Genomic DNA, 15,982 nt, shown 5'->3' on the forward strand with positions numbered 1-15,982 from the left:
ATAATAATAATAATAATAATAATAATAATACATGGTTCGTGGTGTGGGTTCCTGTAGTCACGTTCTAGTTCTTGGCCTGTAGTTTCCTATTTTCACACCAGGCAAATGCTGCGACTGTACCTTAAATAAGGTCACGGCCGCTTCCATCCCACTCATAATCCTTTCCTACCTCATCGTCGCCATAAGACCTATCTGTGTCAATGCGACGTAAAGTAATTTGTAAAAGACAAAAATGAACCATGGACAATGGCTTAGTGTCCTAGTAATTAGTCCTGATGCCGTACCAGCAGCTGCTATGGAATAAGAGTCGCAGCCCTCCTTGTGCTTAGGCGGTTAGGACTACCAGTGGTCTCTAAAACGTGAGAATGAAATTCTCACTGTGGCTATGAGTAAGTAAGGTCATTATCCTAATTCTTCCGCGCTAAGTAGCTTGGGCGGTAGAGCGCTGGCCTCCTGAGCTCAAGTTGGCGGGTTCGATCCCGGCTCAGTCCGGTGGTATTTGAAGGTGCTCTAATACGTCAGCCTCGTGTCGGTAGATTTACCGTCACGTAAATGAACTCCTGCGGGACAACATTCCGGACTTCGGATTCTCCGAAACCTGTAAAAGCGTTTAATATGACGTTAAACCGATAACATGGTTATTATTATTATTATTATTATTATTATTATTATTATTATTATTATTATTATTATTATTCACAGAGGCGTGAACTCTGAACGGTGAAAGGCATAGCAGTCTATTATGATGAAATAGGCCTACGTGTGTGAGATTTTTTCAGCGATCCAGACAGTTTGTCCAAGGTACGAGATGAACTTTCAAATAGGTCATGTCTTTACTAGTACCCAATTAGCATTACCTTGAAATAGCTTAGTTCATTATATTTTGACTACGCTACCTTATCATCAACGTCTTTCTCGTTTCTATCCTCTACTGATGCTTCTTGGTCCCGTTTTTTTCTGATGCACTTGTGTTTAGATGATCGTAACATAACATATCATTCGTCACTCTACTGCAGGTATTAATTTATATTTAAAAATGTTTCCTCGTAATAGGCCTACCTGTCATTTGCTCTCTTTATTATATTCGTCAATCTGAACCCATAGTTTTCTTGTTTCCTTCTTAATTATTGTTCCTAGTATTGACTCATTTCTGCTTATTTTTAAAATTGACGAATAAAGATAATTTCTTCCTTGATGTGCATAATTAAGAGTCCGACTCGTTGGCTGAATGGTCAGCGTACTGGCCTTCGGTTCAGAGGGTCCCGGGTTCGATTCCCGGCCGGGTCGGGGATTTTAATCTCTTCTGATTAATTCTTCTGGCTCGGGGACTGGGTGTATATGTCCGTCCCAACACTCTCCTCATCATATTCACACAACATACTACACTACCAACCACCACAGAAACACGCAATAGTGCTTACATCCCTCCATAGAGGGTTGGCGTCAGGAAGGGCATCCGGCCGTAAAAACAGGACCAAATCCACATGTGCGACGCAGTTCGCACCCGCGACCCCACAGGTGTGGGAAAAGCGGCAGGAAAAGAAGAAAAGAAGATGTGCATAATTAAGAATCTCCACTCTGCTGTATAACTTATCAGTTCTATTTCACCGATTGTAAAGCGCGGACGACTTCTTAGCCGTTCATCAACTGTAATTTTTTTTCAAACGGGTGATATATATTCTTTTAAACATGAAGTAAATAGTACAAACCCTATAAATAATAACGATATTCAATCCTCATCACGACGCGCAGGTCGCCTACGGGTTTCAAATCAAAAGACCTGCACCAGGGATCTCCGGAGGCCACACGACATTTCATGTCATAGTAGATATAGAGAGGTTCTGAAAAGCGGTAACACCGAGCTCAGAAAAAATAATGGTTGTAAAGTAATAATGGAAAGATACTGAGCATGAAACCGTTCTGCCCTCTTCCATTCTGATCGACAGGCTGTACGTTTCACGTAGGCTATTAACCGAAATCAGCGAATGATCTTATTTTGTTGAATACATTTGTAGGCCTATATATTTCATTATGTGAGTCTTTAAAGACTGTTAGTAAAATCAGACATTAAATTATTATTATTATTATTATTATTATTATTATTATTATTATTATTATTATTATTATTATTATTATTATTATTATTATTTCTGCATTTTGAACTTTTCCTACTGTATTCTATTATCGTAAACAAGCTATGAGATTCAGTTTGACGGTGTGAACATATAAAATTCAAGTTGAATAAATACTGACTGGACCTAAACACTGAGGCCTATGCCGGGCTGAGTGGTTCAGACGGTTAAGGCGCTGGCCTTCTAACCCCAACTTGGCAGGTTCGATCCTGGCTCAGTCCGGTGGTATTTGAAGGTGCTCAAATACGACAACCCCGTGTCGGTAGATTTACTGGCACGTAAAAGAACTCCTGCGGGACCAAATTCCGGCACCTCGCCGTCTCCGAAGACCTTAAAAGTAGTTAGTGGGACGTAAAACAAATAACATTATTATTATTTATTACTGAGGCCTACATTCAACTTAAAATTAGGTCAAACTTCCGTGTAAATTCTAGGTATTGATGCAAACTATTAGTTTCCTTCTCCTCCCGAACTACCCTTTAACACATGAGTTATAGTTAAATACCTATAAGCCCTATGTAAATATTTATTTACACTCACTGCGTATTTCATTGTTGTAGCTAAGTCATCTGTGATTGTTTGATCAAAATGTCATCATTCTAATGTAACAGGTGTAGGCCTACTACCTTAATTGCAGTAAACAGCCAGCCATGGCAACTTATTGCAATAAAGCGCTGGCTCGTGAAGCGAGGGCCCTTGGGCTCACGAAAGGAAGGATGCCATTCCCACCAATGACCAACTTTAAAAAGGGTAACACTAGTTCGTCGTTAGGCAAATGCTGAGATTGCATTCTTTCCAAAGCAATGCTAGCTCCAGTTAATGATCAATATACAATCAGAATAGGCACAACAGATTCTTGGATAGAATATCGTGTCAATTGCAACCCCATCTCCCACACCCACATTTGGGAACAGTAAGAACAAAGATTTCTTAATAGACTGATGATGTCCCAAGATCCTAATATGAAACAGCAACTAAATAATTGGATTTATTACATTTTTAAATTTGTAGTCTTCTTGTACTATTATATTCAACTAAGGCTACAACAGGTTGAATTTTCATGTGAATTCTGGGCTTCGATGCGAATAATAGCAATAAAAAGCAGAATAAACCTGAGGAGTAGGCTATAGCACACCGGATAGTATCCAAGATTTCGGAGATGGATGAATTCGAATCCCGATGCTGATATTTCTTGATATCCCTGTGTTCTCCCTTTCTCAGCCAGGCTCATGTTCGGAAAATAAATTGCTCGAATGTAACATTGATTCCTGACCACTTCAAGTCTCAGTAACTTTTAAGTAAGTTTATCAGTATATAGGACTAGGCATACATCAGGTTATTATAGAATATCTTACCCGCTCCAACCACATTCACTAAGCACACAACGCTGATGCTTAAATACGAAATAATTGACTATATTTCGAACAGTGAACTTGATGTTAGAATTGTTTTCAAATAGAATATCCTGTCACATGCAACCCCGTCTCCCACACCCTGTCTCGCTTTTCTTTCCTCCTATAGACCATATTCAAACTGAACAAATTGAATTAACGTACTGTACATTCGAACCGTAATGCTGTAAGTTATCCTAACATATTTCTTCTCAGTCATATACTTCAGTTCCACCACAGGCACAAACCATATATGCCTCACTGTTAAATAAAAACAGAACTTTTACCGTCTGCATCAATATATAACATTCTCTGACACTCTGTTCTATTCGTTCCTTTTCGGTAAAAGGCTCGGACTTTTAGTGGTCCCTTGTGTTTATGCACTCTGATAACTCGTGTACGTCGTTGTGATGTCTGTAGTTACAATTTATCGCGAGGAGATTTACTAAGTTCGTGAATGTGATGTGTGCAAGTAAGTTACATGTTTATGTACTATCCCGATAATCCTCAAGAGTTGAAAAGGGGAATCTGCGGGAAGTCACATCCTCTGAGGTGTATCCGATCTTCTCTACTTAGTCAGTCCGGCTCCATGGCTAAATGGTTATAGCGTGCTGGCCTTTGGTCACAGGGGTCCCGGGTTCGATTCCATGCAGGGTTTGGAATTTTAGCCATAATTTGTTAATTTCTCTGGCACGGGGGCTGGGTGTATGTGTCGTCGTCTTCATCATCATTTCATCCTCATCACGATGCGCAGGTCGCCTATGGTCGCCAAATCACAAGACTTGCATCTGGCGAGCCGAACTTGTCCTCGGACACTCCCGGCACTAAAAGCCATACGCCAATTTTTTTTCTACTCTAACTGAAAATTCTGAAAGCTCTCCCACTTCTCGGGTATTACAACTTCTGAGCTTGGAGTGGTAACCACAGAGCCCCTAGCTGAGCCTGACACTGCTTCCTCTTACTCGTATGAGGCGCTTTGCTAACACCTTTCCTGTCCAACCTTCCTTGGTCAACTCTCACTTTCTTCCAATCCGATGGTAGGCTATTAGGTTTGTGAGGCTTAGGTAATTTTCCTTTTTATGTCCTAAAGGACCTTCCACTTTGTTTATCAAATTAATATAGCTTCCCTACAGATTTAAAGAGACGAAAGCAACGGGAAACTACCTCACTCCCCATTTCCCTAGTACGCCACTTCAGTGATGCCTAGGCCATCTATGACAGCTGACGGAAGAGCTGTTGAGGATCCCACCAGCGTAAGCGCTGATGGACTGAACATACATACATACAGATTTAAAGAAATCACCTAAAATTAAAGAACGAAATATATTTTATTGCTTTAATTATTAATGCTGCTGCCTTTCACTGCCCACCAACTACTTTTACGATTTTCAGAGACGGCTAGATGCCGGAATATCGTCCAACTAGAGTTCATTTACGTGCCAGAAAATCTACTGACACCAGGCTGATGTAGGCTTATTTGAACAATGCCAAATAGGCCTACCACCAAACTTACCGGCGATCCATCCCGCGAACTTGGGCTCAGAAAGCCAGCGCTCTAACACCTGAGCCACTCAGCCAAGAATTATTATCAGGCCTATTATTATTATTATTATTATTATTATTATTCACATAAGACATATGTAATGACTACCAGTATTGACTAAATTGAAGTGACTAAGGTGAAGATATTCTCTGTGTGAGAATCCACAGCCTGTTTCCAGTCATTCGACCAGGTCAGGAATAAAATGAATGAAGCCCCCATCTAGCGGCGAGGATAGGAAATGTGCCGGCTGCGGAAGCCTATCGCACTCCTCTGGGGCAATGATAAATGATCGACAGATGAAATTAAATCCTAATGGAGAGTGTTGCTGAAATGAAAGGTGACAGCTAAAAACTGGAGTGCACGGAGAAAAACCTCTCCCGCCTCCGCTTTGTCCAGCACAAATCTCACATGGAGTGGCCGGGATTTAAACCACGGTATCCAGCTGTGAGAGGCTGGCGTGCTGCCGCCTGAGACACGGAGGCTTAACAGATTCTCCGTATGCGACATGTTAAACGTAATGTTTTTTTTTGTTGTACCCAGGCAACTTGATATCTTCAAAGTTCCATTACCTCATTGAAACTAGTCCCGCTGCATTACGAGGAAACTTTCGTGCAAATAATTATACGTAACTTATGCGTAGGGCCTAATTCATTTGCTTCACTAAAACGCTCGAATTAGGCAAAATACGATACAGCGAGATTACTTAATGATATCAGAGGAAATACAGTGATGTCTAAATTATTCTTATACCTAAAAAGGAAATGCACATAAACAATTTTATAACGTAGGCGAATGATCATGGGTCATGAATCATACTTCTACTCTACTACATGCACTGTACCTTCCCGATATTCGAAATGTGTAGGACCTACATGGTGATGATGATGATGATGATGATGATTATTATTATTATTATTATTATTATTATTATTATTATTATTATTATTAAACGAGAACAAATCTACGACTGTAAATGCGTACAAGAGAAACATTCCCCTGGGTAAAAATTTCAAACAGGCTATTATCAAATTAACCTGAGATCGACTCTCACTCAAGCAAACACGATTCTCTGAATTCCTGCAATTAATTTGAACACACGGGCCTATATTAATATAGGCTATTAGTCCTCTCAATTCAACAATAAAAATCATCACCATTTTAAAGAACAAGACTATTCAAAACAATGATATTGTAGGTTTCCTGATTAACATTAGCCTACATCGCAACATCAACTGGTAAGTTTATTAGTCTAAGACAGTTTTGCAGCCTATAAGTATTTTTAAGGTATGCGAGTTAAGGCACAAAGTAAACAAGCAGACTTCAAATATTACGTGACTCTTAATAAGTTAATCTTAATATTGTAATAATAGCCCCCAGGATCTCCACTTTTAAGTGAAATCTTAATCACAACTGTAAGATGCTATATGAATTGAGCACGACGACTTCTGTGAGAAGTCATGACACCTACGATTTAAACGATTCGATTCCAGGCCGAGATATCTATCGGCAGCTCCTTTAATTAGGATTTAATTGACTTAAACTGCTGGGATTTTAGCTCGTTTCCTGAATCTCTATCCCAATTGGAGATCCGAAGATGTACAGATTAATGCAAAAATTGACCGATGGGATGTGTTTTAAGTCCAGCAGACAGAGAAGGCCTAAGACAAGAAACATTTAATTCGAGACAACCGGCCTCAAACAAATATAAATTACTGAAATGAGACCTACCAACGGTTTTCCGCTTTTGACAGTGACTTTACTCGAAAACTGCATCCTATTGGAGCTGACAGATGTTATGGTGTGTAATGTTGTAGAAGCAACAAGCCACCATCACAGAATTATATGGACTGATGTTACTAGGATGTCCCTGTCCTCTAACGCGAAATAACGAAAATAACAATAGCTCTATGAAGGAAAGTGTTCGGTAGCCCTACAAATTGTCGTAATCTGGAATAACACTCTCTTACAAATAATAATAATTACCTCTGGATTACTAATTTAAGTTGAACTCGTTTTACTCTAAAATGTTACTATATATCTTACTGTGTATAGTAACCTACGCCTATTTGCAGTAAGAAATGCACTCTGTGTTACAATGTTTTACATGTTATTATATTCTTATGAATGACTAAAATGCCCTTGTAAGGCAGACCCTCCGATGAGGGTGGGCGGCATCTACCATGTGTAGGTAACTGCGTGTTATTGTGGTGGAGGATAGAGTTTTGTGTGGACCCTCTGAACCGAAGGCCAGTACGCTGACCATTCAGCCAACGAGTCGGACACTCATATGAATGGCAGAAAATGTTACAAAGATCTCTGGGAGTTCCAAATTACTCGACACTCAAAATAAGTTTCCATAAGTCTACTCGCGATATGGCAATTTTTCCAAAAGAAATGTTCTATTAACGGACTGAGAAGCCAAAGTCGCACCAAGATGAATTTTTTGTTTAAATAATCGTGAGTACTTTTTCATCTTAATATTCCGCTTAGCCTCGATAAGAAGTTACTGAAATATATGCTTTTTGTCCCAATCATAATGCTAAATAATCCTTTTAAAACAGTTTTCTATCACTATACAATTTGTACTATAAACAGATGAAGGGCAGTATAGAATTCTCAAGAAATAATCTGTACTTATTTTGATCACGATAAACATCTCCAGAAGTTGTATTTAGTTATAATAACAATCCTAATTACTGCGAGGCATAGTCGATTCAAAAGTGTCTCTCTGAACAGATATAAATTGCAGCTTGATAACGAGTTGTGCATAAGTGAAACCAGACATCGTTTCTACGAGCAAATATGAAACTAAAAAATCTATTTTCAGAACATTTCAAAACCGTTAAGTATGACTGTACCTAGTAAAAGTAGCAGTTGAATAATTCTGATCAGTCATATCTCAGGGAACGGAAGTCAAATTTGAGCGGTTTGAACCTGGACTAGGCCTATATACAACTCTTATTGAACATCCTGGGCTACATGTCATTGAGCCTTTTTCAATTTTCACCCGAGAAAAATATTAGCATTGTGTCTTAGTTGAAGCTTCAATGCAGATACTATAATAGCACAAAAAACATAAACCTAATCATTATTAAATCCCTAGGTCATGATTATGAATAAGACAACAGAGAATATAACAAATCTTCCTTTTTTCAAGTTAAATTATTTTTCTAATCTTCAGTTTACGCTTTGGATGAAGTTGTTCATAGAAAGCTACACCTCCGAGCACTCTACACATTAAATCAATATAAGCCTTCTTGTTTTAATAATAATAATAATAATAATAATAATAATAATAATAATAATAATAATAATAATAATAATGCCTGAAGACTGCAAGGAAGCCCACAGTAAAAGAATGAAAAAGATATGGGCACGGAGGAAGGCAAATGTATGCATCTTAGTAGACCTACTTTGCGTAATCTTAATTGGCATATTCGCATATACCGGTATATAATAATAATAATAATAATAATAATAATAATAATAATAATAATAATAATAATAATAATAATAATAATAATAATTCTCCTATTCACTCCTTATCAGATCTAGCTAGCACTATAGTTTGTTAACTGGCCAACGAGTATCTTCTAGTCATGGTCTTCGTCGTAGGCCTACTTTCTTAATTCGCTTTATATTAATGATTAACACAAAAAGTTTAAAAAACGTATATTTTCATTGGCAATGTCTACTTACAAGTCACCGAATGTTAAAATTCCCAACCAAGTATGAAGACAGCGAGGCACCCGCGAATACTGTCAGACTAGGAGGAACCGAATGAAAGAGAACCGACTTCAATGTTGTTATTGAGCGCCTTCGTTGTCTGTCGTAGTGAAAGAGGAAGTGAAAGGAACAATGACGGACAGAAAAAAGTCAGTAAGAATTGTAATTTGCATGGCATGGAACAGGTTGTAAACACAAGTGGTGGCAGTGTTGGTAAATACTGAGCCCTCCGAACTATTCAACTCGCCAGCAATAGGACAAAAGCTTCTATTGAATTATTCTACAATTGACACAAAAGCTATAGAAGATTCTATAAAGTAGGGAGTGTTGCGCCCCCTCTCCACTCCCCGATGCAGTCATAACAATAAGCAGCTCAGTATTTCGGTAGCAAAGACGCGTTAGTGTCATCTTAGAAACTATGGACGCCACAACTACTACATGTCGCTCGTGAGACTTCGGAATATTAATTCGCACTTATTCACTATTTTCTTGTGATATCTTTTTCATTAAATGCCGGTCACAAACCTACGCCTGTGAACTTGCGTTCAACAATGTGGTGTAATTAAAAAAATAGTCTACATATTTCGAATCAATCTTCACTACCTAAAATGATGGGATGAACTTATGAAGGGAAAGACTATCGAGTGTTACTAATTCTATATTTGTTATTTGATGAAGTCCGTTACTGTGCTTTGTGAAGTACATTATCTACCACCAAGTAGGCCTATACCCAATGAAAGCTACATTTAATATTACAGGGTGAACAGAACACTTTATACTCTACATAGTAAGACATGCATATTAACAACATTAATAAAAGTGCAATCGCAAGTGGATAAATGTGTCTTTTCAGTGAAAATACTACTTGAAAATGTTACCTAAGTTTTCTTAATAAATACAGTTTTGAAAGCGTTTTTTAAACGAAACACAGAAAACTTGAATTTGGATTTTGAGTGAAAGTTCGTCATTTATTGTAAAGAAGTGATACGTATGACATGAAATAGCGGTCATTAATCTGTTGTTTAATGTTATTTACAAAATCATCCTTTATTTTCTCTTGACAGAGAGCAAAGTGTGCCTTCGGCAAGGTAGTTGAGTGGAATTATATCTGATTTAAACACACCGAGTTAAAACGTAAGTAATCACTAAAAATACAATCAAGTGAAAAAAAGAGCGTAAAGCCAACATCGTTGAGAGGATAAGGAAAATATGTTTCATAACTGAGATTTGGAAATATTGATATATGTTAGTGAGATGTTTGTGTTTACGAACCAGAGCGACTACTCACCTGGTCAGGATGGGGGCCGGCGAGCTACTCCGGGCCCGCCACCAGGGAACGTGGCGGCGCTGCGCCCCGCCCACAATGCATGACGTCACAGGTTCTGCCTGCCCTCAGCCGCGTTGTAGTGCACTGCCATTGGCCAGTGCCAATCATGGCAGGCGTGTACGTCAATCAATAGCACATGGAGGCTGGGCCTATGGCTGAAGAGAGGGGAGCCACGACAAATAGTGAGAAGCGCCGAAGAATAGGAGGTAGCGTCAGGTTTTGTGAAGCCTGCAGACGCGAGAGGTACTCGGGACAGTGTGGAGGTATTCAGCGGACTTTGTGAATAGCATATACAGAGCCTTAGTGCACAGTCTTACCTGATAAGGAGAGAGAGATAGATAGATATATATATCGAGCGTGCGTGCGACAAAGAAAGAGGGAAGGAAGGAGGCTTGAATGGTGAGGGAACTCCAGACGTGGTGGTCATCATCGACTGGCAAGTGGACAGTGTGCTGACTGAAAACACAGTGGCGTGTGTAACAGACGTGTGCTTCATAACGAGCGTGGTGCTTCTTGGGGGGTTACGTCAAGAAGGGTGGTCACCATTGGTTTTGTGTTCAGTGCGAGTGTCTCAATCCGGCGGCCAAGCTGTACGCGCCCAGGGAAGACGACATGCTGACGATGGAGTCGGACCTCAAGGGGGGCAGTTTGCACGCAAACATGCCTCCTCATCATCCAGGGTCTTTACATGGCCATCCTGTGTCCACGTACAGTGCTTTGGGCTCTATCGTACACAGCTCGGCATTGTCAGGTAACGTGACTCCAGTGATGAGTAGCGTAATGAACTTAGGGCAACCGCCGCCTCCACAACAACTACATCAACCGCCCCCATCTCAACAGCAACAACATCATTCCCAGCACATGTCACACCAGCAACAACATGGGGGTCATCCGACATCACTCGGCCAACATGGCCACCCCCAACAGCAGCAACAACAACAGCAACAACATGGTGGTCCTCCTATGGGGCAAGGGGGCGGTGGTGGGGGCGGTCAACAGCCTGGTGGCATGGGAGGCCATCAACATCATCATGGACCTGCGAATAACAATAACAGTAGCAGCAAGAATCAGAATGTCGAGCGAGTGAAACGGCCCATGAACGCTTTCATGGTGTGGTCAAGAGGACAGCGGCGAAAAATGGCGCAGGAAAACCCAAAGATGCACAACTCAGAAATTTCGAAACGTTTAGGGGCAGAATGGAAATTACTGAGCGAAACAGAGAAGAGGCCGTTCATCGATGAGGCGAAAAGATTGAGAGCAGTTCATATGAAGGAACACCCCGACTACAAGTACCGGCCACGACGGAAGACGAAGACGTTGTTGAAGAAGGACAAGTACCCGCTGGGTACGGGATCGCTATTGCCAGGAGCCGAGGCACAGCGGAACGCTGCAACGGCTGCCGTGGTTCAGCAGGTGGTCGGGAGAGACATGTACCAGATGCCCAACGGTTACATGCCCAATGGGTACATGATGCACCACCACGATCCTTCGGCCTACCAACAGCACCACTCGGCGTACGGAAGCCATATGGCGGCAGCGGCTGGTGGGTACCCACGCTATGACATGTCGCAAATGCACCCTAATTCTTCGTCACTCAACTCGTATATGAACGGCTCGTCGTACGGCCTGTACTCAACCGGAGGAACAGTACCTGGGGGCGCGGGTTCCCCGTATCACTCCATGCAACAGCAACAACAGCCGGGTTCTCAGATGTCATCGCACAGCCCTAGCGGGTCCAGCATCAAGTCAGAACCCGTATCACCGTCTTCAGGAGGGCTTCACACGCCTACCCCCGTCGGCGGCGGTGGCTCAGCGGTACCTGGAGGTGGCGGTGTCTCGATCAAGCGGGAGTACGTGGGAGCGAACGGCGGCGGTGGAGGAGGTGGAGGCGGAACACCACAGGGCGACCTCAGGCAGATGATCAACATGTACCTGCCTACAGACCCGTCCGCTGAACAACATCACCAACAACAGCGGCTGCAACAGATGCAGTATCACCAGCACACGGGGTCGCCTGACCCCATGGGAGGCCCAGGTACCATGCCCCTCACCCACATGTAATGTGCTCATCCTACACTGGTATGTACGTACATCTGAACGAGATGGGTCACACCTTGCTTCAGTGCATGAAATAACGTTAACAGGTTTATGTTCCTTCTCTTTTCCTCATGCATGACCGAACCGTCACCCTCTAGTGTCTCGTCTTCCCTGTTTCCCGTGGCACAGACTGATAAATTATTGGTGTGACTCATCTCCTTCATGTGTGCAGCACTTTGTTCATGCTATGCTTAATTTTCGTTAGGCGTTGTTCATCGGTTTAATCGATCTGTGGAAACTGATAGCCGAGCGTTATTTTACCAGTGTTTTAAATTCAGTTCAGAACAGTATCCTATATCGTGTGTGCACTATTATTAACGAGTATAATTTCACAGAAATATTGTTCTGTTTGTTGTAGTTATAAGTGACCAAATATGTGTTAATTAATTGGAGGTCTCTAATCTGAAAGGCTGTGGATAAATTTTCGTGAACAGTTCCCAGCATTCTCTTGGAGGGATAAACAGTTGTTATCCTCTGTCAATGGGGAAGAAATATGTGTTAAATAATTGGAGGTCTCTAATCTGAAAAGCTGTGGATACATTTTCGTGAACAGTTCCCAGCATTCGCTTGGGGGATGAACAGTTGTTATAGGGCCTACTCTGCCAATGGGGAAGAAATAGTCTTTTTTTTTCTCGTGTACAAATTGCTCCGTATTCGCTAGTACGCTCTGCTATCATTTTGCACGGTTTTGCTTTTTAAATTTTATTTAATCTGATAGTGAATGGCAATCGAATATATTCAACACCCTTATGACAATGAACAACGTCTAATAAAAGTTATGTGTGCGTTAAAGAAACATTAACCATACCCGAACGGCCAATATAACAAGATAATACCGTGTTTGTTTTCTTCTAATGAGTTTAAAATGAAAAAAAAGAGAGAAAGGTGTTGCGGTTTTGGAAAACTTTCTCAGTAGGCCTAACTAAAGCTAGGTTTAACGCGTATACATTTTGACAGTGTTGGTGATTCTTTTGTTTTCTTTGGAGTGCCAAATGACGTGGGTCTTTGTGAACTGAGGACAGGACACGACGCGTGTGATACTGTTCTGTGTACATAGCTACATACATCCGTTTTTATTTACCTTGCTATCGTGACCTGTATGTGTTGTGCTCAAGGCAAAGGGATAAGTTATATACATAATAAGATATTATATTATTAATTTTCCTATTACTATTTTTATTGTGTAATTGCAAGCTGTATAAAGTTAGGAGAAACTTTTAAGTAGGCAGCCCCTCCGCTCTTCACCCTAGGTCTATGCCCCCCCACATTATTATATTTTGTTAACTCTTGTATATTTGTAACTTGTTATCTATTAGAATTACGAGGGTGAACAGCAAGTCACGGTACCGGAATTTGTTTCTTTCTTGTGAAATATGTGACAGTTAATGTGTGTACAGTTTTGCATTTCTCCGAACGTTTTAATAAGTGTTAAACATGTTTGAGAGCTGTTGCTGTATTAGGCAATTTAATTTTTTAATACTCAAAATTTAAAACAAATATTTTACTTTTATATCAGTGAAATTCAAAATCCTCATTTTTGGACCTTTTTCACATGCCGAATTACAGTACTTGAAAGTAAAGACATTAATTTTTAAATAAATAATATAATTGAATGAAATCGCGATAAATATCATCCATAAGCTTGTACAAAAAAAAAATCCAGATTCTTTTGCTCCTACGTTTTTATGTAATCTCAGTGAGTGTGATATAGTCAGTGGCTAAAAGAAACAATTGTGAAGATAAAAATAGTCTGCATCGAACAATTTGCATTTCCAACTTCTTATCTATCTCGGGCTCGCCCGGGTCTTTGTGTTCATACATATCCCATACAAGCCGTTCTGTATATAGCCGCACCCTATTGTTGTATATATTAACTATTAAGACATTTTGCCCCGTTTGAAGATGAAAAAAATCTGAAATAAATTAATTATTTGAAAGGAATAACTTCTTTAATAATTTTTAAAGCCATAGTAAATCATAATACGCAAGTTAGTTGGTGTTTCTTTTATCCGCCGTCTTTGTTTTTGATCAGTAAACATAGTCCATGCCGTAACTTATATCTCTTGAGGTTTCTTACATTTCCAACTTGCTAGTGTATTATAATTTAGTTTGGCTTGCGCCTTGCATGTTTCACAAACCTCCCTTACAAACTAACACTCTTTCCTATCTTATCCTACTTTATCTCATTAGTAGTTAGAAATGTTTAGTAGCTAGTGTTATGACTTACAAGTTTGCAGTCTTGTTTCTAGGTACGACATGGAAGCCCCACATATATGTACAGTATAGATTACTATGCTTGATTACCACTTCTGGTACTGTGAAGATATTTTTAAAACTATGAAGTTTTTTTTAACTGTCGGGATTGATAATAATTGCTTATTATTTTGACAGCCGCGATCATAGCATTTGTTTAACATAACTTTTTAGAGAAATTTAAACTAATTAAATTAATAATTAATTAAATTCGTAATACCCTGTAATGTGTATCATTAATGAAGTATCATTAATGAAAATATGTCACGTTTTATGTATTGAATAATTAAGGCAAATTACGTGTTGGAATTATAATAACTGCGCTACTACAACTTCATAGTAACTTGATAAACAGCTCTAAATGCAGCATGTTGCAGAGAAGTCACTGAGACTGATTACTGCTGTGTATTTTGCACTTTCTAGTCAACTGTCAGTGTTTCTTACAGTAATGTGTTTTAAATTATTCAGTCTACTAGATTACTTATACGTTGAAAAGACTGCTGTTGCATCATGGATGAATTGATTTAACGACAAGACTGCATACTTGGAATCTCCTCGAGTGTTTCTGTTGATATTTACAGTTAATTTTGTTGATAACGGTCTTCATTATGAAAAGAAATCACCTGCTTTTTTATCAAAGCATCTGACCTAAAGCCAGTCGAAATCGCGAGTTTATTCTTTTAAAATTTAATTTATAATTAGCATAACAATATTTGTAATCTGCAATGATACTGGAATTAACTTACCCTCTCTTTTTACCTGCTATGATCCACCTGAAGTGCTTGGATTCCAATAGCTGCTTTACCTGCTCTGTTAATTCTTTCATAACCTCCACAGCTAACCATTAACATTTCATTCAATGGAACAGAAATATTAGGATTGGAATTTGCATTTGTGGTACGTGAGAGGGTTTATTGTGATCACCAACGGCTGCCCTTTTATATTAAGCTCACTAATCAATACTATGTTTATGACACTTATTCATCATCTATTACCATGTCGCCTCTTTTTCACACGGGTTAAACGTTAGCGGTCCATTACGTGCTCTAGCATATTTAATTTAGGCCTACACTTGGTAGTCTCATGTCCAAAGTACACTAACAAGAAATAACATTCCGCATGTTTCCGAATTTCACTTGCGTGGCCGAAACTTCTCTAGTAAAGAGGATCCTGTAGGCATCTTTAAGAAAAGCAGTTGACATTTCAAGGGAAGATAAAATTGTTGTTAACATTATAGGCAATGAAGTATGAAAAAGTACCGTAATATCCGTCGTTTATTTTTTTGTTATTTTAGTGCTTGATATGCATCCACGAGTGAAGAAAGAAACAGTTTAATATCTCATGAAGTTTATAATTAAGAAGACGGCATAAATGTTAAATTAAATTCTGTTCTGTGAATCACTTTTTACAAAGGAAATTTTTGTGCTGTCAACTTGTTTTCATGCCGTATTTCTGTACATACACTTTCGAAAAGCAGATATCATCGAAAGAAAATATTCTTGGCTGATGATCA

General features: G+C 39.6%; 1 protein-coding gene and 1 long non-coding RNA gene across 3 annotated transcripts in view; one reads left to right on the forward strand and one right to left on the reverse strand.

The window, feature by feature from the left end:
- The window catches only part of LOC136874773 (uncharacterized), a 132,127-nt gene extending 121,934 nt beyond the window's left edge, over window positions 1–10,193 (reverse strand). Inside the window, exon 1 of one of the 2 annotated variants that reach the window (XR_010860296.2) lies at window positions 10,081–10,193. This is a non-coding gene — a long non-coding RNA (uncharacterized lncRNA). Of the gene's footprint in view, window positions 1–8,765; window positions 8,837–10,080 lie in introns of those variants that run through there. The other variant, XR_010860295.2, reaches the window with a different exon arrangement.
- A 98-nt stretch (window positions 10,194–10,291) lies between these two features.
- LOC136874772 (transcription factor Sox-2) overlaps window positions 10,292–15,982 on the forward strand; it is a 237,317-nt gene continuing 231,626 nt past the window's right edge. The window contains exon 1 of the mRNA XM_067148442.2: window positions 10,292–12,154. Within this exon, the coding sequence (XP_067004543.2) occupies window positions 10,732–12,154 (1,423 nt within the window). The 5' untranslated portion in view covers window positions 10,292–10,731. The remainder of the gene's footprint in view (window positions 12,155–15,982) is intronic.

The sequence above is a fragment of the Anabrus simplex genome, chromosome 5 (genome assembly GCF_040414725.1).
Source record: "Anabrus simplex isolate iqAnaSimp1 chromosome 5, ASM4041472v1, whole genome shotgun sequence".
Lineage (NCBI taxonomy): Eukaryota > Metazoa > Arthropoda > Insecta > Orthoptera > Tettigoniidae > Anabrus > Anabrus simplex.